Here is a 23,793-nt window from a genome sequence, read left to right on the forward strand (position 1 = left end):
ACCATAAGTTAAGAGCCTAAACGACCTAAGCTGCATATAGATTACAGAACTCAAAACATATTCCCTGAAATTTCAGTTCCTAGTATCAAAAGAGCTACTGCAAGACACACAATCAAAACCGAGCCATTGCAAGATAAACAATAACCACTCACAGAACCCCAACTCATCTTATATGGAGTCAAAAGGAAAAGGGCTGAAAAGCCCATTCTGCATCCAATAGATGAAGACACTGTAGAATAGACATATACAAGCAACAATAACATAAATAGATCCAAGCGTTTTATTTCCAGAAAGTGAGTACAAAAAGAAATAAAAGAGATCTGAGACCTCAAACAAGAAGCACAGCATTGATGCATCCATCATTTTCTGGATTATTAGTCACTTGAGCATACTTCCCCCACACAACTTTTCCACTCTGTGTGACCAAACCAAGCTCACTAATGTTAACTTCAATGACTGTACCCTTTGTAATCACACCAAGGCTGGTATAAGTTGGTGAACTAGGATTCTTTTTTACACCAATAATTGGTAAGCAGAAGGTGGCCTTCAATTCTGGGTGGGTGACATGAGCTTTCTTTGCTCTCAATGCCATTGGACGAATGAATCTTTCATATTTAGGGGGTTTTCTAGTAAAATTGTCACCAACAAAAGTCACTTTGGTCACCATTCTTTTCCACCCCTTTCTCCTTGTCTTTCCACTCTTTACAACTTTGAAAACCTCAGCTTCTGATTGAGCTTTCACTTTTGGAATAGGTACATCCCATTTCCCTGCTTTTTCCTTACGTTTCTGCTTCACCATATTTGAAAGAATCTTGGCACGTGACTGACCTTCACGATCAAGCAGATAAGCAGGAACTGCACCCTCTGGTGTTTTCTCTTCATTCTTCTGCTTTGTCAATTTCTCCTCATGAGCCTTCAAAGTCTTTTTCATTTGTACCTTCTCAGAATACCTCTTCTTGCCATACAACTTTCCCTTCATTCCCTTAAGGCTTCTAGCAAGTTTTGCTTTGACCTTGACATCTCGAGCTTCTTTCTTCCTCTGTCTTTGGTCATGATCAAAACGTTTGCCATATCGCTTTTGGAAAAGTTCAATATGTTCATTCTGGGGCATTGCAAATGGCTGTCAGTCAGTTAACTCCCTGAAAAAATACAGGGCATTTTAGAAATCATACAAATCTATTCAACTGACAGCCATTAAACAATAGCCCTAACAGAGCAATCTACAATTTATTTCTTGGAAGAAAAATAGACAAAAAAGTAGCGGTTTCTTTCTTTTTAATCTACTGCTTGATTTAATTTCAATACCAAAACTTATCAATATTTTTAGTTTTTGTATCAAAATTTTTTTGATAACAAACCAGCAATAAAAAAAATTCTGTCAAAACAAAATTTTTATCCCTAAGTCTCAGAAAACATATTTGCCATGGTGCTAGGCTTATTCTTCTCAATTAAGGAGAATACTCACCCACAAAAAATGATTCCCACATGCAAAATTGAGCAGCCACAAAGAAAGTATGACAAATAAAAATAATGAAGAAAAGATGGAACTAAAGAATATTTTATCAATATTCCAAAATATAGGCTGAGTTTGGCACAAAAAATCTTATAGAATTTATTTTTACATTTTTATTGCAGTTTAAGTCTTTTTTCATATTTCTGACAGTTTAAAAATAATATCAGGCTAAGACTCAGTTTAACATTGGGGTTGTGGTGTTGATACAAACCCCAAATGAAACCAAATTAGACATTTCAAATTTTTTGAACAAAACAGATATCTCAAAAATTATTTCATATAATATTGGTTAGAGGAGGGTCAGAGAGCAGAAAAAGGACTGAGAGGGAGGCTAATAACCCTCTAGTAACTTTTGGCCTTTGAAAAGGCCACAAGAACTTCAAATTTTCAGTAAATAATCCCCCTCCCAAATTTCTAAAATAATCGCTTTGATTTGAAGTGAAAGTTTCTGGTACTTTTCTGGCCTTTTTTTTCTGCATTTTGAGGGGCCAATTTATATTCCTCCTGCAGTGGGGTCCCTTAGTCTTAAGTTTCAGGCCCATCCGAAAAGATCGACACTTTTTTTGGCCCCCTTTGTTAAAGGAGGGACCAATCCTTTGAATAATTTTTGCCACATTAGTCTCATTGGCCGAATGACTTACGAATGTGTTTTAAATTGATAAGTAAAAAGTTTTTGTGGCTCATTTCTGGGTCCCTAACCCCCTTCACCTTCCCACACAAAATACTGATGATTTTTTTTTACCAAGAAAATAATTCCTGTAAGTTTCACACCACTGGACTCCCAGGATCAAACACGCTCCTTTTTTCCTACTATAAAATATACCTGTAAAGAATTGACACTTTGCATAAGTTATGCCCCTTATCAATGGCATTGGATGCAAATTTATAGATATTTTCAAATATCCTGAACAAAATGGGTACCCTGAAATGTTTATCTAATGTCCTAAAGGGATACAAAATGAGCAGATATCAAAAACGGTTCAGGACAGGGGCTGGTTGCTATCCAATCAGAACAAAGAGCATAAAAAATCTGCTCGTTAAGGCTCCAATTTTACTCTTTACTTTCATAATAATATAGACCAGAAATATTCCTGGAACTCATAAATTATTAGATATTCCAATTTCTACCCTCCCCCCTTCTTTGGAGCTTATTCTATATCATGGGTAGCGCAATAGCGCTGCCAAAGTAAGTGTTGCCAAAGTAAAGAGCCATATGGGCACAATGTATTATTTTTTTCTTGTTTTAGACCAGGATTCTTTGTATAGAAGTTGTCATAGGAACTTCAAAAAGGGCTCATTTGATTGGAAATTGAGAGGGCTTGTGGCCTTTTTAATAGTAGAAAGTGATTAAAGGGCAATACCCCCCCTCCTCCGCCTACGCCAATCATTTCCCCAAACAAACCAAATCAAAATCTTGATAGTCATTTTGTTCAGCATACTTGAAAGGTCCAGAAATTATGTCTTTGAGGATGACAACCCTCCCACAGCCCTCAGGGCAAGGGCTGTAAGTTATAGCCTGATAAGGTTTTTATAGAAAGGGTGGTTGTATAAGCTTTGGAGGGGGCTCATCGGATTGGTTATCAGAGGATCTAGTACCCTTTTAACAGTCGAAGTGATTAGAGGGTAGCTAGCCCCCCCTCGTCTTATTTTCCCAAAATGCATCCAATTGCATCCAAGCATCAATATTGTTGAAAGGTTCAGTAATTAGATCTTTGGGAATGTCAACCTCCCCAGAGTCCTCAGGGCAAGAGCTGAAAGTTAGGCAATTGGTTCATTGTGTACATATAGTACATGTTATTGAGAAAGGTATGCATGTTTAAATTTTCCTTTCCAAGAAGACGAAGGGTATTCAGGTGAGCCTTTCAGAGAATGTTGAAGGGAGTGTTGACCTAAATCAAAAAGCATTATGTGTATACAGATTGTATAAAGGGTGCAACTCAGGAAAGACTGAGTATATTAATTTAGAACTTTCAGGAAATGATAAGGGAGATGATCAAAAAGGCAATATTTGCATGCTATCAATACTACTACACCTGCTACCACTAGTACTCTATTTACAATATTGAGCCGAAATTTGAACTATATCAAAAGACACTATGTCTCACCAAAGGACAATATGTTCACACTATTGTTAGTACTACTAAACAATGCTAAATTTACCACTACTACTTCTATTGCAACTAATTGTAAGGCTTAGAGCATTGAGATGAAAAGTATATGAACGTATGTGAGTATATGAAAGTATATTTAAGAAGTATATGAACATAGATTATCAAAAGGACATATCAGCAATGTCATAAAATTAACAAATTAAGCTGAAACTTCCAGCACTTGATGAGAGGGATATTCTACTGATCAAAAGACAATATGTTAATACTACTACTACAACTAGTGCTACTGCAATTACTACTAATACTATTGCTAATTATATAAATACAATTATTGTGATTACTATTACAATTATGGCTAAAGTATGAAGGTGAAATTTTCAATGAATTTTGAGGGGGGAGGGGGAGGTTAACTGAATCACAGCATGCCCGCTGTATTCAGGTTGTGAAGATGAAACTAACAGGGCTTATTGTGGGGGATGTTGAACAAACCAAAAGAAAATATTTGCATCCTATTGCTACTGCTTCTACTCATATTATTAGTACTGCTACTACTATTACTACTTCTACTACTATTACTACTAAAGCTATTATTGGTATATATATATATATATATATATATATATATATATATATATATATATATATATATATATATATATATATATATATATATATATATATATATATATATATATATATATATATATATATATATATATAAGAATTAAACTGACAATCCATGGTCATTTTTTTCTATGTAAAGTGCTAATTATTTTCTGGTCTTGAGAAGACATTGGGGTTATCAACCCTACTCATGTTAATTTTTGCTCATTTTGTGTTTGACTTGTTTATATATTGTAATTTCTGTTCATTTTGAGTTCCATTTATTTCTTCATAGTGATTTGTGGTAGTTTTACCCATGGAAGATTAGTTGACTTTATTTCTGCTTATTCTTGGCCTAATGGAGCTCTTTACTTTTCATTGACAAGCTTGTTTTGTGGAGTTTTTTTAATTAATTATCTAAAGGCTCTATAAGAACACTATAAGAACACTTGGAGGAACACATTCTTTGAACCCCTCTCCAAAACATAAGGGTCTGGTATTGGGTATATCCTAATTTCTGGTGATCAAGAGTATCCCTTGTGTCTGACAACAGGCTCATTACAATCTATAGGAAACAGAAACAGAATAGTAAAGTCAAGTCAATGCAATTCAACTCTAAGTTAAGCTTCACTTATCACCTGAAAAGCAAATCCAGAAGGGAATGACACAATTATTTTGCAGACAGTAAAAGGATTAGCTATTCCAGCCTTATGCACAAATTGCACATCAATGCTCCGTTTAGTAAGGAATAAGATAATATTTATTTTCAAGGCTCTAATAGAGCCAAATGTGTTTCAGATGTCCAGTAAAAGAAATGAAAAAAAAAGAAGACAATTGTTACAAAAAATCAACCAAGCAAAAAAATGGTCCATGAAAATATAACAAAATTCAGTGAAATATGTTAGAAAAAATTCATACCCAAGAAACACCATGAACTTTATACAATTAATGACAAAAAAACATGGGGGGGGGGAGCAAAATGATTCTTGATGAATGTATCAAGTGAATACATATCCTTATAAAGTAGGAATTAAAAAAAATTATTTCATGCAACCAAACATTGGTTGAGGTAAACTGCTGATGAATTCAGCAACATTTTTTATGTTTCTACTGGTTGTTTACATCCCATTCATACTTCTAGTTTATATTTTAACACGTGTTACTTAACTTGCTTTCTCTATCTGTATGTTTGTTTCTAAAATTTGAGATTATGTATTGAAGAGCTAAGTAGGCACATTTTAAACAATTAAAAGAGTTAAATAAATACTGTATACAAAAAGAACTTTTAAAAAACCTCATTTTAAAATTAGACTGCAAAAGGAAAAGGAAATTTTTGGGTTCTAAAGAATATTCTACAAAAAAACATTCAGAAAATTTTGAAGTATGTATATCAAAAGTATTAGAACCAAAAAAATTATTTCCCCCTTTTTAGTCCATTTATAAAATATAGTATTTTAGAAGTTTTTTTTTTTAATTTATAAGACTGGTGAAGAGTAAGTGAGATTAATAGTCTGCAAGGTAAGGAGAATGAATATGATATGTGAAGACTGTTTTTGAAAAGGGCTGACAGCACTGTGGCAAAACTGGAACCCCCCCCCCCCCAAAAAAAAGCTCTATGGTACATACTTTTGTAGATAATGTTGGCTTCATTTTCAATAATAATTAAGATGTATAGATAGATAGATAGATATTTATTGCAATAAAAGCCACTTTGGGCCATGGCAAAAAAAGGAAAATCACACAAAATAATAACATGATTATAACACTCATAGCAAAGTATGGTAGCCTACATAACAATAACAACGCAAAATTACAAAACATTACAAAAACATAATAAAGCACACGATATCATTAAACTAACATAAATAGATAGATGTATGTTACATCAATCAAGGGCCATGACTACAAAAATAACAAACAAGAGAACAAATTACACACATACAACAATCCTTCCACACTCACCCCACCCCTTTTTACAAAAATCTATCTCTATGTGACATACCCAATTTTATATACTTTGCTATCATTCTTATTGTCCCATAATTTTTTGATCCCATTACTGAAACCAACCACTCACTTGTCCCCACATTAACAAAAAATAAATCTTTCCTTAGATCCTGTAAATCCTGTAAAGGGCCATGAAGTGAAGCAGATCCTCCCCATTTTCTCCCCACAGAGGGCATGAGTAAGGACCGTCCTTTACCCTTACCCTCCCTAAATATTTCCTCCTTTCTCCAAGTGCTAGAAAATTACCCCTCCCTTATATATACCACATAATTTCTTTACTATTTAAAACCACTTTGAAATAAATATCCCAACCCCAGACTTCCTTCCATTACCAGTAAATGACGAGGTACACCGAGGCTGCAACTTCAAACTGCCATTTATGACTCTCGTGATCTTCAAGCATCTCCTTTACTAGTTTTGCTACATTTCCTACTTCCAGACTTCTCCCCTTCCCTTCATTCCAAACACCTGATAACCCACAACTATTTAAGATTGATTTCACCTGGGAAGCCCATGAACATTTACTTCTATCCTGCAACACCTCCAGATAAGCTGCATTTACTAACCTATTATTCTGTAAACCAATCACCTTTTCCCAGTATCCTATCATTCTAACCAATCTTTTTATTCTCAATGAAAACAATCCTAGATCACCCTTTAACACCAGATTATTAAATTTCCCGCTTAGCCCTAAAAGTCTCCTGAAATGTCCTAAATAAACTCTCTCTATTTTTTCCCCTTTTTCAAAACCCCAAACTTCCCCACCGTAACTCAATGCTGGGCCTACCTTCGTCTCAAAAATTCTCTTCTGTATCTTAATATCTGCCGGTCCTAGATGCCTAAGGGGACTCTTCAATAATGCCCATGAAGCCTTCTGACCCTTCCAACTCACTATTTGCACCTGATCACTCCATCTCCCTTAACTTGTGAAGTTACATCCCAAATAAATATAATCATTAACTTCCTTCATCTCTTTCCCTTTAAAATAAAACCTATTCTTTTCCCTTTCATCATTTCCAAAAACTAATATAACGGATTTTTCAATATTTAAAACTAATTTTTACTCTCCAGATAACTATCCAAAATTTCTAACATCTTTTGCAAATCCGGAGCCGATTTCGCAAGCAATACTATGTCATCTGCAAATAATAAACAAAACAGCTCCAGCGACATTAATTTTAATATAGGGACATTTCTATTTCTAAAATACTGCTCAATATCATTAATAAAAAGAGAAAACAAACGCGATGATAGAGTGCATCCCTGTTTGAGGCCTACATTACTTAAAACTGGCCTAGAATAAGAAATACCTACCTTCACTACTACTTTAACCACCTCATACATTTTCATTATAACTTCTACTAACCTAATTGGCAAGCCTAATTTCACCAACACCACTTTCAACAAACTCCTTGAAACTTCGTCAAATGCTCCCCTGATGTCCAAAAACGCCGTATATAGCCTATTTTTCTTATGCCTCGTATATTTACTAGCTAAAGCCTGTAAACAAAATATTTGATCAATTGTACTATAGTTTTCCCTAAACCCTGCCTGGCATTCAATTAATATACCTTTATAATGCAACCATTTATCCATCCTACTAGAAAGGACTCTAAAAAATAGCTTACTGATAGAACTTCCTAAACTTATCCCCCTGGAGTTCTTATGCAGGTTTCTTTCTCCTTTCTTAAATAATGGGATCATAATCGATATCTGCTAATTTTTTGGCCATAGAGGTGTACTTAGAATTGCCAAGAATATCAATGCAAGCGCTGGCAGTATCCACGCTCTTGACCAATTCAGCAGCTTAGTTGGTACTCCGTCGATGCCCGGAGCTGAAGTCCCTCTCATGCTTTTCAAGGCGTGCCATATTTCCTCCTGTCTAACCGGTTCCAGTAGTTTAGCGTCCTCTGAATCCAACTCAAAATCGGCTGTTTCTTCTAAGCTATTCATCTCCTCATCAGCTCTCTCTTCGTCCTCTTCGGTGTATATCTCTTTATATTTTGTTCTAAGTATTCTGGCCAGGTATCGGCGTGAGGGACTGAATCAGTCAACTTTCTATTTTCTGTTGATTTCCTAATTAACTTCCAGAACTCCGTTGTATCATTCACGCTAAATTTCTCCCGTATTTTTTGGCTCTCTTCCTAGTCAGAACGTCTCTTCTTCAACTTAAGTAGCCTTTTATATCCCCTTCGCTTGTCCCTAAAAACCTGCAAATTATTTTCCAGATCAACTGTACTACTAGCCTTAAGCAATCTAAAAGCTACTAAAACCTCCTTCTTCTTTTCCTCACAATCCTTATAAAAAAAACTCATCAAACCAGTACTTCTACCATTTTTTCTCCTGCATGCCACCTTAGTTCCAATCTTATACAAAACCCCCGACAAAAAATCAACCGAACCTGCTATATCCCCTTCCCTTCCAATATCCTCGCTCTTTTGAATAAATGAATCCCGCCCTTTGTCCTCAGCTAGCACCTTTTTCAACTTCTCCTCCCTATCATTATCAAACCTTAAACCTCCCCTCCAATCAAGCTCACATCCCATCTTTCCCTTAGCCCCAAACTACTTTTTCCTGCTATCAGCCCATCCTCCCCCTCCTAATTCAACCCTAATAGGCACGTGATCAGACCCTGCAAGCGCCATCACCTCAAAATCCACACAACAAGAAAGAAGCCCCAGACTAACAACCCCATAATCTATAACACTTGAAGATCTACCCGGAAAACATGTAAAATCCCCCACTCCTTTATATTTCCCTGTCCTCCCATTCAAAATAACCAAATTCTGTTTAACACAAAAATCCAATAATTTTTACCCCAATTATTCTTTCTCCGATGACCGTCCTTACTCGTCCTCCTCCTAACCGACGGCTCAATCATATCAACTCCCTTAGTTTTTTCTAGTTCGAGACCCACCTCCTCCTCACGGGCTCCTTCGTCCTCCCCTGTATATCCGTTAAAATCCCCTAGAAAAATAAAATAATCGGACGGAAACTGTTCTGAAAAACGATTCATATCATTTTCTAATATCTCACAGGTATCTTCATCACTAAAAGTGCTAGTTTCCGGCGGTAAATACACTGAACAAAAGATAAACGAGTTACTACCTAAAGGTACTCGCACCCATACTAGATTACATGAAACACTTTTCAATCGAGATAAATTTCGCCATCTATTTGTTATCAATAATGCCACTCCTCCATAAGTTCTACCATTCTGTGATCGCTTTCTTTGTGATCCAAAATAAGAAAAACCTTCTATTCTCTCCTCTTTTTCCAGCCACGTTTCTACTAATGATACAACTGAAAAATCACAACATTTAAGAAGACACTCTAATTTAAGATACGAAAAGCCCTGAACATTCCAATGCGCTAAACGACACTCGTAAATTGCGCCATGGCCCTGCTTATCCTATCCACATTTTGAGCCAATGGGTTGTGACGAGTTAAATAGCCGCCTAGGCTCCATTTTATTAGGGTCGTCAGCTCTAACCGACTTGCTCTTCTGTTTTAGGTGGTCATCTGGGCTAATAATTTGTTGGCTGTTATGTTTGGGAGCCCCCACAGGCCCAACAAAAGTTGATGTGGAGCCTTTTTTAATAACCGGAGTTTCACTGTTCACCCCATTTATTTCGTTATCACTACTAAGCTTCTCCACTACACTAAAGAAAGGTTTATGAGGATGAAGATCCAGAACGCGATTTTGAATTGCAAGGTTCTTCCAGGTTAAACCAATTATTTTCAGAAACAAAACTCTTTACTAAACTTTTTTGTGGCACTGATAAAGACCCAGGTTCACGGAGAAACTTTTGCCGAAAATTTTCCTTAAAATGGGTCATGGTACTCGCTGATGACTCTATATTAGGGGAATTCGTAACCTCAACTACAGACTGCTTATCAAAGCTCTACGTAAAACACTGTTGACCAATATATAACTTTGTCCCTCTTAGTCTTGCTTCTCAATTTTCTCCTCTAGCCCGTTCAAGAAAAGGCTTTAGGTGGTTACGAATAGACAATTCACGCTTTGTATAATCGGGACAACACCAAGACCCGCCCTTTTCAGGTGCGCACTTGAACGCAATATAGTATCACGAATGTAACCACTTGTAAACTTAACCAGCACCGGTCGCGTGCCTTGTTTAGCGTTTAGCCGAAAAATGTCTCTAATGTCCATCATTTTCAGCCCTAAATTTGGCACATGTAAGTTGACTGCTCTCATTACATCTTCTCGTAACGAAGAACCTTTGTTTGTAGGATCGAAATTATACAGGACCAAATTACACTTTTTAGACTCATTTTCTAGTCTTTGCAATTTTACGTTAGTAGCCTACAATTCAACTTGCAAACTTAGGTAATCTTTCTTCAATTGTGACGTATCCTCCGAGAACTTGCCTACTGTCGAATCAATTCGCGACGAAATAGCAGATAGGTCGTTTCTCAGTTCTTGAACCTGCGATGAAACTATTTCTATTCCGTTTAATTTTTGATTAATTTTTTGTAGAGTTTCAGAAAAATTAACAGAAGTCATAATTAATCCGGAAATATAGTTATAATAATTAGAAAGATTACTTATCTTTCTTTGAGGGCGAGCCTCACAAATGCATCCGAGTGACTATTCCAGTGCCTGTAATTATTCACACAAAATTTCTGCTTAACATAGCAAGTCTTATAAAGTAAGATTTCCACTTAACATGACAATTCTTGTCAATGGGAACTGCATATATTAGGCAAGAAGTAAGGTTTTACTGCATCAAAAGCAAATTGCTGGTGAAAAGACAAGTTACATTTTAATTGAAGCAACAACAAAAACATTCTAAAAAACTGTAACCCTATTCCTTGTTCATCAGTCAACCAACAGGTTACTTCTGTAGTGACAAAGAAAAAGAGGTACAATCCTTTTATATGGGCCTCTCTAAACAAGTCCAACAAGATGCGTTGAAAAACCCGTTTTTACAAGATGATTCAAGACTCTGCAATACATTGTGAAATACATTGTATAGCGTGGTTTTAAGATGTTTGAAGTTTTTTTTTTTTGGGAGTTTAGATAGGGAAAAAGGTACATAGGTTAGGTTACATATTTAATATATGCAATACTTTGCCAACTCCACCCCCCCCCCTAATGTGCAAATATATAGCCCAAATTTGCTTCTAAACTATTATATAGTCATCCTATTTTATTTCATTAGCATCAACCAAACTTGAGTTTTTAGAGAGGCCCATATAAAGGGATTGTACTGAAAAAGATTGTAAAATTCATCTGAGGATAAGTTGTAGTGGTATAATTGCACATTATTACCACATTGGGATCAAAGAGCCTCCTCTGTGATCAGTTAATAATTGTATGTAAAAAAAAATTAATATTGCTTGATGATTAATTCCTTATCTTAATTCTCCTATGATTGCTTTAGCCTGACTATTATTGGGTCAATTGTTAATACATCTACAAATTTATTTGTAATTTCAAAAGCAGATGTTGAATCCTGGAATATATTTATCTAAATTCATACATATTAAAATCCAAAATGCTGTTTTGACAGCACACCAAAAATGATAACCCAATGGCAATTTTTCAAGGTACTGTGTCACTCTTATATTGCAAATATTTTCCTAATTACATTACGTTTTCTCCAAGAAATGTACAAATTATAGAGCTCAAAACTTGTTTACTCTATTAAAAAGTGGATGCTCTATTAGGAAGTGCAATGCATAAACTTAGTTTATTGCCCAAAAACATATTTTACTGTGATAGATTATGCCCAACCTTGATGACCAGTTTCAGGGGTGGTATCTGGAAACAGGGGCTTTAGACATTTGTTTTAATTGTAAAGTTCAATTAATAATATTCATGGAAGAAATCAGTTTACTTGGCAAGAAATGAAGGTTTTCAAATACATTATTTATGGGTTTTCAGTTCAATTGATCCATTTTCTCTACTAGTGTACTTAATTTGCTGCTGAGTACTTACAACTCTTTGCATTTTTATATACAATTTGTATTTGTAATTTTGTCTATTTAGTACTGAAAAGCAGCACCTGACAACAACTAATTATGTTTTTATTTTTCCATACTATGTTACCTTATTATTAAATGTCCTTTTATATTTTTCTTCAAGTGAGCACTATAGATTATGAACAGTGGAGAATGGCTTTATAAAGATTCATGCAAAATGTTTTGAAACTTAACTTATTCACAAAGCTTATATGAAACAAAATTTCTGGAGGACTGAATCGTACAGTAGGGTTAAATTTGTTAAACTAAAGCTAATATTTAAAAATTAACACATAAATCCTTTAAATTCATGGGCAACAGAAACTGAGGCCTTGAGACCCTTCCCACCAGTGATCTTTCTAGATTTGAAATGGACTTTAAATAATCTAAGAAAAGTAGATCAAGTTAAATTTGCACAAAAAAGTATAATAAAAGCAGGTACATTTTTAATTAAACAGTGAAAAACTGTCTTTTCACTCATATTAAGTAAATTTACTTGTTTTAACATTTTTTGTTGTTCCAAATTTAAATTGAAAAGCAGTATAATTTAAAACCAGGCTTCTTAAACCTTTTTCATTCACAACCTCATAGATGATTCTGAGTTTCCTAGTAACCCCATATAGATATAAAAGAAAGATAAATAGGCCTGAATATTTCTTAATGATTTTTATTTATAGGTAATAATAAACATATACACATGAAACATGTAGTTTTTGAATTTGTTTTGATATATACAAATGTTTATATTGAAATTTCACAAAAGTTGTAGATTTGTATTTATTATAGGTAAAAAAAATTATATGCCTCATTTTTTATTGAAATTGCTAATTTTTTGCAATGAAATAAATAAAAGGGAATTCTTACCATCTTAGTTTGCTCAAATATATTTGAACACAGTCATGTAGTGGCAAGTATTAATTTAAACTCAAATAAAAATTTAATAGCATGGACATGCCTGTTTTTATTATTTTTATTGCATAACTTATTTATTCTTGGCGGATTGTCTGAGATTGCTGGACAAAAGACCTCTTCCAACATTTTTTTTTGTGATGAACAATATTGGGTTTTAATATATGTTAAAGCTGGGAAAAGAACATGAATATGACATGTTGAATGACAGAAGATCATATAATGCCAGATCAGTAATTGTTGGAAAATCAATTCTAGTGCTGGTCCAGAATTCAGTCAAAAGTTTTTTTGGAAACTGTAGTTTAAGGTTTGATTCATTCCAAAGCTCAGCAAACTCTTCTTGAGCTTTAAGTGGCAGTTGGCCAATCTCACTTAGACCAATCCAAAACTGCTTTTGGATCCAAGCTACCTTTTTGAAATCAATACTTAATATTAAGGTAATTTAAGGTAAATGTATTTCTAACTAATCTAAAATAATATTTCCAATAAAAGTTTACAATGATTACTCTCAATTATAAGATTATTGACACTGGAAAACATTTCAAACAAAATTCTATCCTGATTTCCAAATTTTATAATCATTCAAAGTAAATATATTACAATTTATTTCCTTAAAGGGACAAGTTGACATGGTTTAATAGCCATAAGTCATTTTGGAAAAAACAGCAAGTTAGTATTTTCCTTTATTAAAAATATTTTAATTTCATTCTTTAATGAAATTTGTAATCTGAACAGTATTTTGAAGCACTTTATTAAAAATATTTTAATTCTATTCTTTAATGACAATAATCTTAAACTTTAACCTCTTGACAACCATCTTACTTCTGTATATAACAATAAAGTTGGAATCTGCATCTTTACAGAGATTTGAAAATAAGAGACTATTAAGGGTATGACTCTTAAAAAATTTGTAATCTGAACAGTATTTTGAAGCACATTGTTTAATTTATCAAAATTATCAAGTATTTTGCAATAGGTTGCATCAAGACGCTGGGTAATTGTAGACAGAGAAAAGCCAGTGCTATTTTTTGCTGTAAGGGCCTCTCAGTGAATAAGGCAGTGAGCAAAAGTTATATGATCATAATGAGCTGCTTGAAAAAATGATTTAAAACCAATATTTTGTCAGTCATTGCTCTTAACCATCTGTGCATATTACAAAGCAATTTTTCCATTCAGAACTTCAAGTTTTTAAAAACTTGTCAATTTTACAGCATATGTCTTTACCTGTAGTATGGCCCGTAATAGGACAACAAAACAACAACTATTCCTGCACACTTTCTTTATAAACATACCTGACATATATTAACAACTTAGCCAATTTAGTAATATCAGTTGTTTTGTTCAATTGAATTGAAAATTTTGGGCTTTCTCCAATTCCTGTAACTAGTTGCACTAATTGGTCCATGTTCATATCAGAACTTCTACTTGAGACAGTATGATTCAACAAAGGAATATTTCGAAAATCATTACCATATTTACTCTTGTTTAGTATTTCTACAATTTTAATAGCAGCAGGTAGTACAAAATCTTCTCCAATGGTAAATGGCTTTTTATTTTTACCAAAGCAGTATGACACTCCATATGCTGCTGGTAAATATTTTTCATGAATGGTCATTTTTCAAAGATTTTTTCTTTATTCAAATATTTATACAGTCTTGGAAAATATTCTTTGGTTTATTAACATACAAAACATGCTTTGGTTCAAAATTTCTTTTTAATTTTAATAGTTTTACACTCTCTGGAGTCAATAATTTAGTACAGTTCAAACAAATTGGTTGTTCATAACTGTTACAATTTTGAAATGTAAAGGCAAATTGAAGAAAAGAACCATCATATATTTTGTCTTTTTGCACATTAGATGCCTGTTTTACAAAACTTTGTCCTGTCCAAGGAGACTTTATTGCATTATCATCTGTGTCATTACCACTCTTATTTAAGTTCAGTCATTTATCCATGGCCAAAAACTATTTTGATCCTAAAATCAAATATATATAAATAACATATTTCATTTAATAATTGATTGTTTCATAAAATGAAACATAACACAACAGCAACTGGGAGGTGTGAAAGTGAATAAAGGATTATTGACCAAATCTGTGAGAAAGAACATTTATTTCTACCCATATATTACCATACCTGCTTATATTTGATATTAAGTTTCATTTTAAGAGGTTTTCCCTGGTGTTTCACTTTATTTACCTGTTTTTTGATGTTAGAAAATTTTAATTTTCAATTCCCAAGGGACTTGTCCTTTGTCTGCTAATAAACAGCTGTTTGTTTGTATACAAGTCCAGGCTGAATTTAGTGTTCTTCTCCTTCTTCTAAATCTGCAGCCAGTAATAAAGCGCAGTTGCCAAACGTTAAATACTAGAACTAGCATTGATTACGTTGGCTCGTCCGTTTTCGTGTTTTTTTTAGTCGATCATTTGTGCAGAAGGGAGCACTAGCAAACAAACAAGAGGCCGAATTGGTACCAGCGGGATTTTAATCCTTAAACTGCTGGGAATAGGTGATTTGAGTATTGCACTTCCCACGTTCTGTCTACTTCGAAAATTGTCAAGGCAATAAATTCAGCGTTCTGAGCATCGACGAGATATAATACTTTCATTTGAGCGCCAGAAGAGGAAAAGCTAGCAGAAGAGTTGAAAGTAACTGTGGCAAGTGCTCTAGTGGTATCTGCCGAGAGTTATTTGTCCAAGAGCAAATCATTTGCAGCAAATTGTGTCGTTTATTTCGATTTTTGTCAATAATTTATCCTAAAGTTTGGACTTTACACTAACACTACCTAGCGGCGCTGCATTCTAGTGTTCCTGGTTGCATTCTGTTATCCAAGTTGCGTTCTATTACCTGTTACCTGAGTTGCGTTTTACTTGGTGTCTCCTTGATATCAGTGCCTGAAAGTTGCAGAATGCCACCAAAAAGGCTTCGAGAAAGCCCAAGAAAAGGCAAAGACATTTGCGCTGCTTGTGATGAGAGTCTGGATGAAGAATCTAGTGCAATGAACTGTGACATTTGTAAACAATGGCTTTGCATCGATTGCCTTGAAATTAGCAAACCCGAGTATAATCTTCTGACAAAAATGACAAGGAGATTAGGCTGCGAATGGAAGTGTCCTGTCTGTAAAGGTAATGCCCATAGTGGCGCTAGTGCAGCTGAAATACAAGCCATAGTTAACAAAACGCTTGAACCACTTGAACCTGTAATAACTGCTGTACAGGACCTAGATATTAAAATCAAGAATGCAGTTAAACAGTCATTTAGTGAGTTTAAAAAAGAGTTCAAGAAAGACATTGATGCCAAGTTCAAGGATGTGGAGACTCGTATTGCTTCGCTTGAAGAAGCCCCGGGGCTGCTAGTAATCCTGATCTGTTACAAAAGCTAATCAAATCTCAAGTAGAATCTCTTAAAGATGAAATGAACCAGCAACTCGAGAGCCATGTGAAAAAATTGATCGCTGAAGATAGAGACAAACAAAGACGCAAATTAAATATCCTAGCATTCGGAGTATTGCCGCTACCCAATGATGAGACATTCATTAGTGACTTCTTATGTAACGAATACCGACTACAGCGGATAGCTGTAAAAAATGTTTGGCGCCTCGTCAGTCCCAATAACTCTAGGAATGAAAATGATTCGCGTAAGGCGAGCCCCATTATTTTTTCGGTTGATGAATTAAAAATTAAGAAAGTGATCCTGCAAAAGTAATATGAGAGAAAAGGGACAGGCCAAATTCAGTTTAAAAATGATGTTTCAAAAGCCGACCATATAAACAGGACAAAGCTGTGTGAAGTACTTCATGTGCGACAAGCTAATGGTGAAGAAAACCTAGTCATTCGAGGCAACAGAATTGTTCCAAAAAACGTGCCCACCTTCACAGCACCGGCTGCAATGGACAAGAACTAGATGATTCTCAAAGAAATATAGATAGTAGTGTAAATAGCCCTGTGTCTTCTAATGTTGAAATAAGTGCTATTGATGAATCAAGTGAATCTTTTTACAGTGCAAGATCAGTAAGCTGTATTCTTTCCGAGCAGACTGTTTTCATGAGTGACGTTTCAAACCACAGCAGCATAGAGTCTGGGGAATGTAATGATCTGGATAATAGCCCAAATAAAAGTTGCACGCATTGGATGAACAATGGTCTGAAAGTTGTCTTCAGTAACGTAGATTGTTTAACGTCAAAGCTCCATGAGATAAAATATGCCGTTTCGACGGAAAAAGCAGACGTTTACACTTTCTGCGAGATTAAACCTAAATGGACCAAACTTCTCTTGGAGATACCCAGATCCAGATACCCGACTATACCTTGGTCACCAACTTATCTAGAGAAGGAGGAAGAGGAATAGCCGTGTACATCCAAAGCTCTCTAAAGCTAAGAAGCATAGATATTAATACAGATTATGAACCATATATTGAACAAGTGTGGATATCTGTCCTCCTGCCTTGTGGGCCATTTTACATTGGATGCATGTAAAGAAGCCCCAGTTCCCCTAGCCTTGAATCCTCTTACTTGCTATGAGTACTTCAATTGATATTAAAATGAAGCTACGAGGAAACATAATTATTGTTGGTGATTTCAATCTCCCAAATATTCAATGGGTCAACGGATTTGGTTTTTCTGAAAATAGTTTAATAAGACCATTCCTGGAGTGCCTATTTAATCATTCTTTGTACCAGGCAGTTAACTTCCCAACAAGATATAGAAATAGCCAGAACCCTTTGCTACTTGATCTACTACTAGCAAAAGACCAAGAGTCTATAATAAGCATCAAGCCCCTACCACCATTTGGAGCTAGTGACCACATTGTCATAATTTGCAGTTTTAGACTGCGTCTTCAAAGACTAGAATTTACAAAACACGTGTACACTGATTACAGTCTAATTTGTCAGGAACTGACTCAATGTGATTGGTCTTTCATTGAGAGTACAGATGTGGAAGAGTCATGGACAACTATGAAAAGAATATTATTGAAGGCTACTGAAAATCACTCTTCTACAAAATGGAAAAGGAAACCAAAAACCCTCCCGTATATTACAAAAGAAATAAAAATGGCTAGGAACAGAAAAAAGAAATACTGGAAGCTGTACACAAAGAATCAAAACCAGGCTGACTATTACACAAAATATAAGCAGGCGCGTAACAAGCTTAGAAGTCTCTCCAGAAATATCACCGAGAAATATGAGGAATCAGTGGCAGCTACAACAAAAACTAACCCTAGGAAATTTTGGAGGTATGCGTCATCGGGTAAGCCTGGAAGGCATTCTGTCGCTCAACTTGTACAAGATGGATCTAAAATCTGTGACCCAAGGTAGATGGCTAATGCACTAAATAAGCAGTTTATTTCAGTATTCACAGTTGCAGATAATACCCCATTTCCAGACCCCCCGCAGTACGAAATTCAAAAAAGTATGCCGCCCATTAATATTACTAAAGTAGATGTAGAGACTCGACTAAAGAAGATTAACCCAAATAAATCAACAGGACCTGACGGAGTGCCCCTTCAGCTCTTAAAGGAGACATATGCAGTACTATCATGGCCTCTCACCCTACTATTCCAAAAGTCCCTAAATACTAAATCTATTCCACAAGATTGGAAGGAAGCTTACATTACACCTGTTCATAAAGGAAGCAGCAGAGATGAAGCCAGCAACTATCGACCAATTAGTCTCACCTCGGGAGTGGGAAAACTTCTTGAAGGCATAGTTAATTCAGCCATTATTGAACACCTAAATGCGAACAAGCTACTATCTCCTAGCCAGCATGGCTTCCGCCCCAGTCGATCAGTTGATACTAACCTCATTGACGCTTACGAGCATGTCACAGACCTTATGGACACGGGATCCCCAGTTGATATGATATTATTAGACTTAGCGAAAGCATTTGATAAAGTATGTCATAGGAGGCTAAATTCTAAACTTCACGCAATAGGCCTCCACGATGAAGTCATAAATTGGACGATGCAATTTCTTACCAACAGGAAGCAGGTGGTAAGAGTATTTGGGGATGGTGGATCAATTTTCTTCTCAGAATCAGCAGATGTAGAAAGCGGAGTACCCCAAGGCACGGTTTTGGGCCCAACTCTATTCAACATCTATATTAATGATGCGTCTTCAATCATAAAGAATAAGTTATGCTTATATGCTGATAATTCCAAAATAATTGGTCCAATTTGTGACCCCCAAAGTACCAAAGACATCCAAACAGATCTTGATGCACTCTCAATGTGGACAAAAACCTGGTAACTAGAATTTAATATCCAGAAATGCAAGGTCATACACTTTGGAGCAAACAACCCTCTCAGCCAGTATTTTATGGACTCCAATGGTGGTTTTAAACAACCACTTACAACCAGTCACTGCGAAAAGATCTGGGAGTCTTGGTTGATAACAAGCTCAAATTCAACTTACACACGCAGTCTGCAGTAGCCAAAGCCAACCAAACTCTTGGTATAATAAAGAGAACGTTCTGCAGTAGATCTCCAGCAGTGATTACTAAGCTCCTAACGGGCCTGATCCGACCAAAATTAGAATTTGGGATGTCCATTGCCACGCCAGTTAACAAGCTTGACCAATCGATTCTGGAATCGGTGCAGCGGAGAGCAATGAAATGCATAAGGGGTTTTCAAAATTTGCCATATTCTACCAGACTTCAGAGGCTCAAAATACCATCTCTCACATACCGACGTAAGAGAGGAGATGTATTGATGACATTCAAATTGATCTGCAACCACAATATCATCCCTGACTTATTCCAGTTAGATAGTTTGTCAAGAACAAGAGGGCACCCCCTGAAGCTCTACCAGAAACGTGCTTATACCAGGCTGCAAAACAAATTTTTCTCCAACCATGTGGTTGGCCTCTGGAATTCCCTTAGCCAGAATGCAGTCAGTTCCCCTAATACTGAAGCCTTCAAGTCAGCTGTTGACAGAGATCGGTGCAGCAAGCCATGGCACACAGTTTGGGATGTGCCCAATGAGCTGAGCCACCATCATCATTGACCGACGTCTACAGGATTCGTCCTTATTGCTGGCTTGTGCGATTTAAGGTCATTTAAGGTAATAGTGTTACAATATATTTTTGTTATATAATTGATATATTTTGTTACAGTGAAACACAGACAGTTGAATACACCAGAAGAGCCAGTGTTGCCAAGAGGTGAACCAAAAAACAAGCCAGATTGTTAAAGAAAATAATTTTTTCCCAAAATAGCAGTTAATGCCAAAAAGTAAGTCAAATCCCAGTAACATTAGCCAATATTTAAGGTGGTTGGTAGATTCTAAAGTTTTCCACCAGTCACCATCAAAATAAGCCAGTCTGGCAGGAAATAATAGCAACACTGAGAAGAGTATTTTTTTAAATATTTGACATCAAAATCTCTTACAACCTCATAATTTTGCTATGCAGCCACATTTGGGGTTATGACCCATAGTTTAGGAAGGCCTTATCTAAGGAATTATTTAAGATAAAGGGGAATGAAGTCCATTGAAAAAGGTAATTTTTGAATATAGGTAAAAACTAGCATGTACACATTCCTGGAAATACATTTGAATATGGTGTAGGTTTCAAAACCATCAGTAGGACAATTCTTCATTAATTTAGTTTTATTTTAAATTGTTATTATTGACCTTTTAATCCACAAGAATACATTTGAAGTTTTTTCCCATTTCCAAAAATATTATAAAATAAACTTCTATGTTTCCAGGGCTTGCAAAGGTCCAAGTATAACTTTTCAGAGTAAAACAAACCTCTTAAATAAAAAGTGCAAGCTATCTCTCTATTATTTCAAATTTGTTGTCATCAATTTAGATGCTTTATTGTTACTTATTTGCATTTTGGCCTTGGGGTTTTTTCACATTAATCTTCCTCATTGAAACTGGTAGCCCAGCAAAATTTCTGAAAAAAGAACACTTCTTAAAATAAAGAATGTTGATCTTCTTTTCAGATTTAAATTCTTGGCTAATACTTCACAAACCCATTAAATTTGCAGGTTTTAATTTAAAAAAGCATGTTATCAGCACAACTGGAACAGCTGAGAAAATCCAAGAGGTAAAATTGAATAGGAGTGGCACATTTTTAACTCAGAAAATTGGTGCAGTAGATAAATATAATGTTCACTAATAATTCAATAATCCAGAACAGAACTAGAAGTCTTTTCAAGTTCACACCTCTGTCAGAATGTGCATAAGTTTTTACCTTAAATCATGTGTCTAGCAAGATAATTTGGTATTGAGGCTCATGGAAAAAATCTTGCTGGTGGTGGTTTGAGGTATGATCTGACATCTCAGTTTAGCCCCTATTCAGCATTGACACAGTATCAACCAACTCTTTTCTTTAAGGCTTCTGTGATTGGCACTGGATGGTGGTTTTGGACTGGCTGTTCAAGAGTAGGATACAATGACCTGAGAAGAAGTGCTGGCACTCTTGTCTGGTGCAACAGGAGACCTGTAGCTTCCGGTTTGTCCTCTTGTGGTAGTTGAGAGGGACAAGGAGAAGACATTACTTAAGAGGTCCCTTTGCAGCAACTTATAAGTTGTTAATGAATCTGCTCTTTTTCCACAGTGTACTAAAGTAGGGAGTTAAGTCAAACTCCAGGTGAGCACAGACCATGGCTTTATAAAGCTTCATTATCACACATGGCTTCCTGGTGGTGTATGTTTGTTTTGTGAGGCCAAGGGTTCAGTATACTTTTACAACTTGAATTTGTTTGAGACAACATTGATTGACAGAAAATAATCTTATGAAAACCTCTGATAAAGCCCTTAATTCTACCCTAAAGGGATATCTAGGCTAATTCTAACAATTCTGTTGCAATCACCTAGACATAGAATTCAGCATAGATTTCAAATGTAAAGAATTCAGAAAACCCATAGTAATAGGGAATACCCAACACATTACAATACAGTAGCCTATCAAATTAGGCTGATATAGGCCTAGGCTACAGCTTGTATAGCTAAAAAAAGCTAATAGGCCTAGAGGGGATTGAACAAAGTTGTGAAGCTGAAAATAATTTTGTGGTACTTCATTTAAGCAGTAGATCTATTCTACAAGATTTCACATTTAAAACAGATTTTTAAAGGTCATCAAGGGTCAGGAGCCTCTAGAGGTAGGTACTTCAAAATACCTTCCTGTGACATAGGCTACTTTAACCTGTAGACCCATCCCTGAGTTTCATTTTCCTAACCTAACCCCTTTCCAAGACAGCCAAAGTAGAATTTTACTATTTTATTTTCCTAACCTAGGTTAACCCCTTTCCAAGATAGCCAAAAGTAGCTAAAGTAGAATTTTACCAGTTGCATTTATAACAAAAATAAATATTACCTCTTATTGGTATATTTGGAAAGAACATAAAATTGAATAGGCCTAGACTATGCACAGATAAGTGTTTTCATATCCTAGTCTGGGGCCTAGGCTACCCAATACAGTAAGCTAATGGTGAAACTCCAGCTTTGCCATTTCTTTCTCCTATCTGATGTGTCCTATAAGTAACCTTAAATGTATATCTGAACCCATTACAGGAGGAGGGCTGGAATACAGTAACACTAGTCATCAGCCACAACATTTTGGAATGATCTTAATTGGATACAAATGAAAGGGTAATTTTTTTTTATGGTGTTTTGTTCAGAAGGGAGCTTGCACAATAATACTACCCAAACAGAACTAACTCAAGGACTACAACCAAATTGTTTAGCAAGACTTGCTTGATGAACATTAGGCCTGTTTATTAGCCTAGCACTAAGATCTTACATCTTTCTGCAAAGATTATTGTTTTTTAACTCATCTTTGTTCTAAGATCTTACAGCTCACTGATGTTAGCAAAAAGTGTGAAGAACGCCACTGTTCTGCCATATAGAACAATGATGAGAGAACTTTAATGATCTACTCATCTTTGTTCTCAGACCGCTGATCAGAGAAGAATGATGAAAGACGTTTGCACAAAAACGACCAAAGATGTACGATCTTTGTTCAAAGATTTCACTTTTAAGCATTTTCTGACTAGAGATGTAAGATCTTAGCACTTTGATGAGTGAAAAAACGCCCCAATTATTTGGCAACCCTAGTCTGAGATGGAAGAAAAATCAAAAGAAGATGTATGACCGTAATAATTATAAATGACCTGAAACAGGATGATCACGTCATTTCCACTTGTTTCACGAAAGAACTACTAATTTTGACAAGTTAAATAAATTTTTGATATTCTACCTTATTCCGGATATTTTTCACAGCTGCAGAAGAAATTTCACAGATAAAAGTGAAGAAACTTTACTATAATACTATGCCATCTATTATTATTTTTTTATTACAGGGAGCGTCATAGTTTACCGAAAAGTATTTTTGTACAAATTTCGAAACGATAATGTTACGTTGAACATGAAACGATGTAGAGCTAAAAGGCAATTAATTTAAATTCCTTAGTTTACACTTCACAGTAAATTAGTTTCTATAGCTTTAATATTGTGCCACCAACACTAAAGGTAAATGTAATCAATGCTTTGAGGCTTTGTGGCACAACTAAATAATTATGACGAAGCTCCTTTATCAAGCTGTTTTTAAGGGTTACAAGCAATGACACGAAATCTTTCTTGTCACTTAGACTGATCCCAGTCACCGAACTTCCATAGGCGTGAATTTTTTCCTGAAGCTTTTAGATGACAGTTGGTTTGA

At 35.4% G+C, this 23,793-nt stretch overlaps 2 protein-coding genes across 3 annotated transcripts in view; both read right to left on the reverse strand.

Annotated features, from left to right (window-relative positions):
• The window catches only part of RpS27A (ribosomal protein S27A), a 32,328-nt gene extending 8,973 nt beyond the window's left edge, over positions 1–23,355 (reverse strand). Inside the window, exon 1 of the mRNA XM_089093533.1 lies at positions 23,332–23,355. The gene's annotated coding sequence lies outside the window, so the exon portion shown is untranslated. The remainder of the gene's footprint in view (positions 1–23,331) is intronic.
• On the reverse strand, positions 265–23,389 carry Ip259 (NSA2 ribosome biogenesis factor-like IP259). 2 transcript variants are annotated; one of them, XM_089093531.1, is made up of 2 exons: positions 23,332–23,389; positions 265–1,139 (listed from the first exon to the last, which is right to left on the reverse strand). In XM_089093531.1, the coding sequence occupies exon 2, from the start codon at positions 1,109–1,111 to the stop codon at positions 329–331; it is 783 nt and encodes a 260-aa protein (XP_088949657.1). In that variant the 5' UTR covers positions 1,112–1,139; positions 23,332–23,389; the 3' UTR covers positions 265–328. The 2 variants fall into 2 exon arrangements, with proteins under 2 accessions (XP_088949657.1, XP_088949658.1); XM_089093532.1 differs by lacking the exon at positions 23,332–23,389 and adding an exon at positions 23,246–23,270.
• Positions 23,390–23,793: the final 404 nt, after the last annotated feature.

This window comes from Artemia sp. Qi Xiang Cuo, chromosome 8, assembly GCF_049724085.1.
Source record: "Artemia sp. Qi Xiang Cuo chromosome 8, ASM4972408v1, whole genome shotgun sequence".
NCBI lineage: Eukaryota > Metazoa > Arthropoda > Branchiopoda > Anostraca > Artemiidae > Artemia > Artemia sp. Qi Xiang Cuo.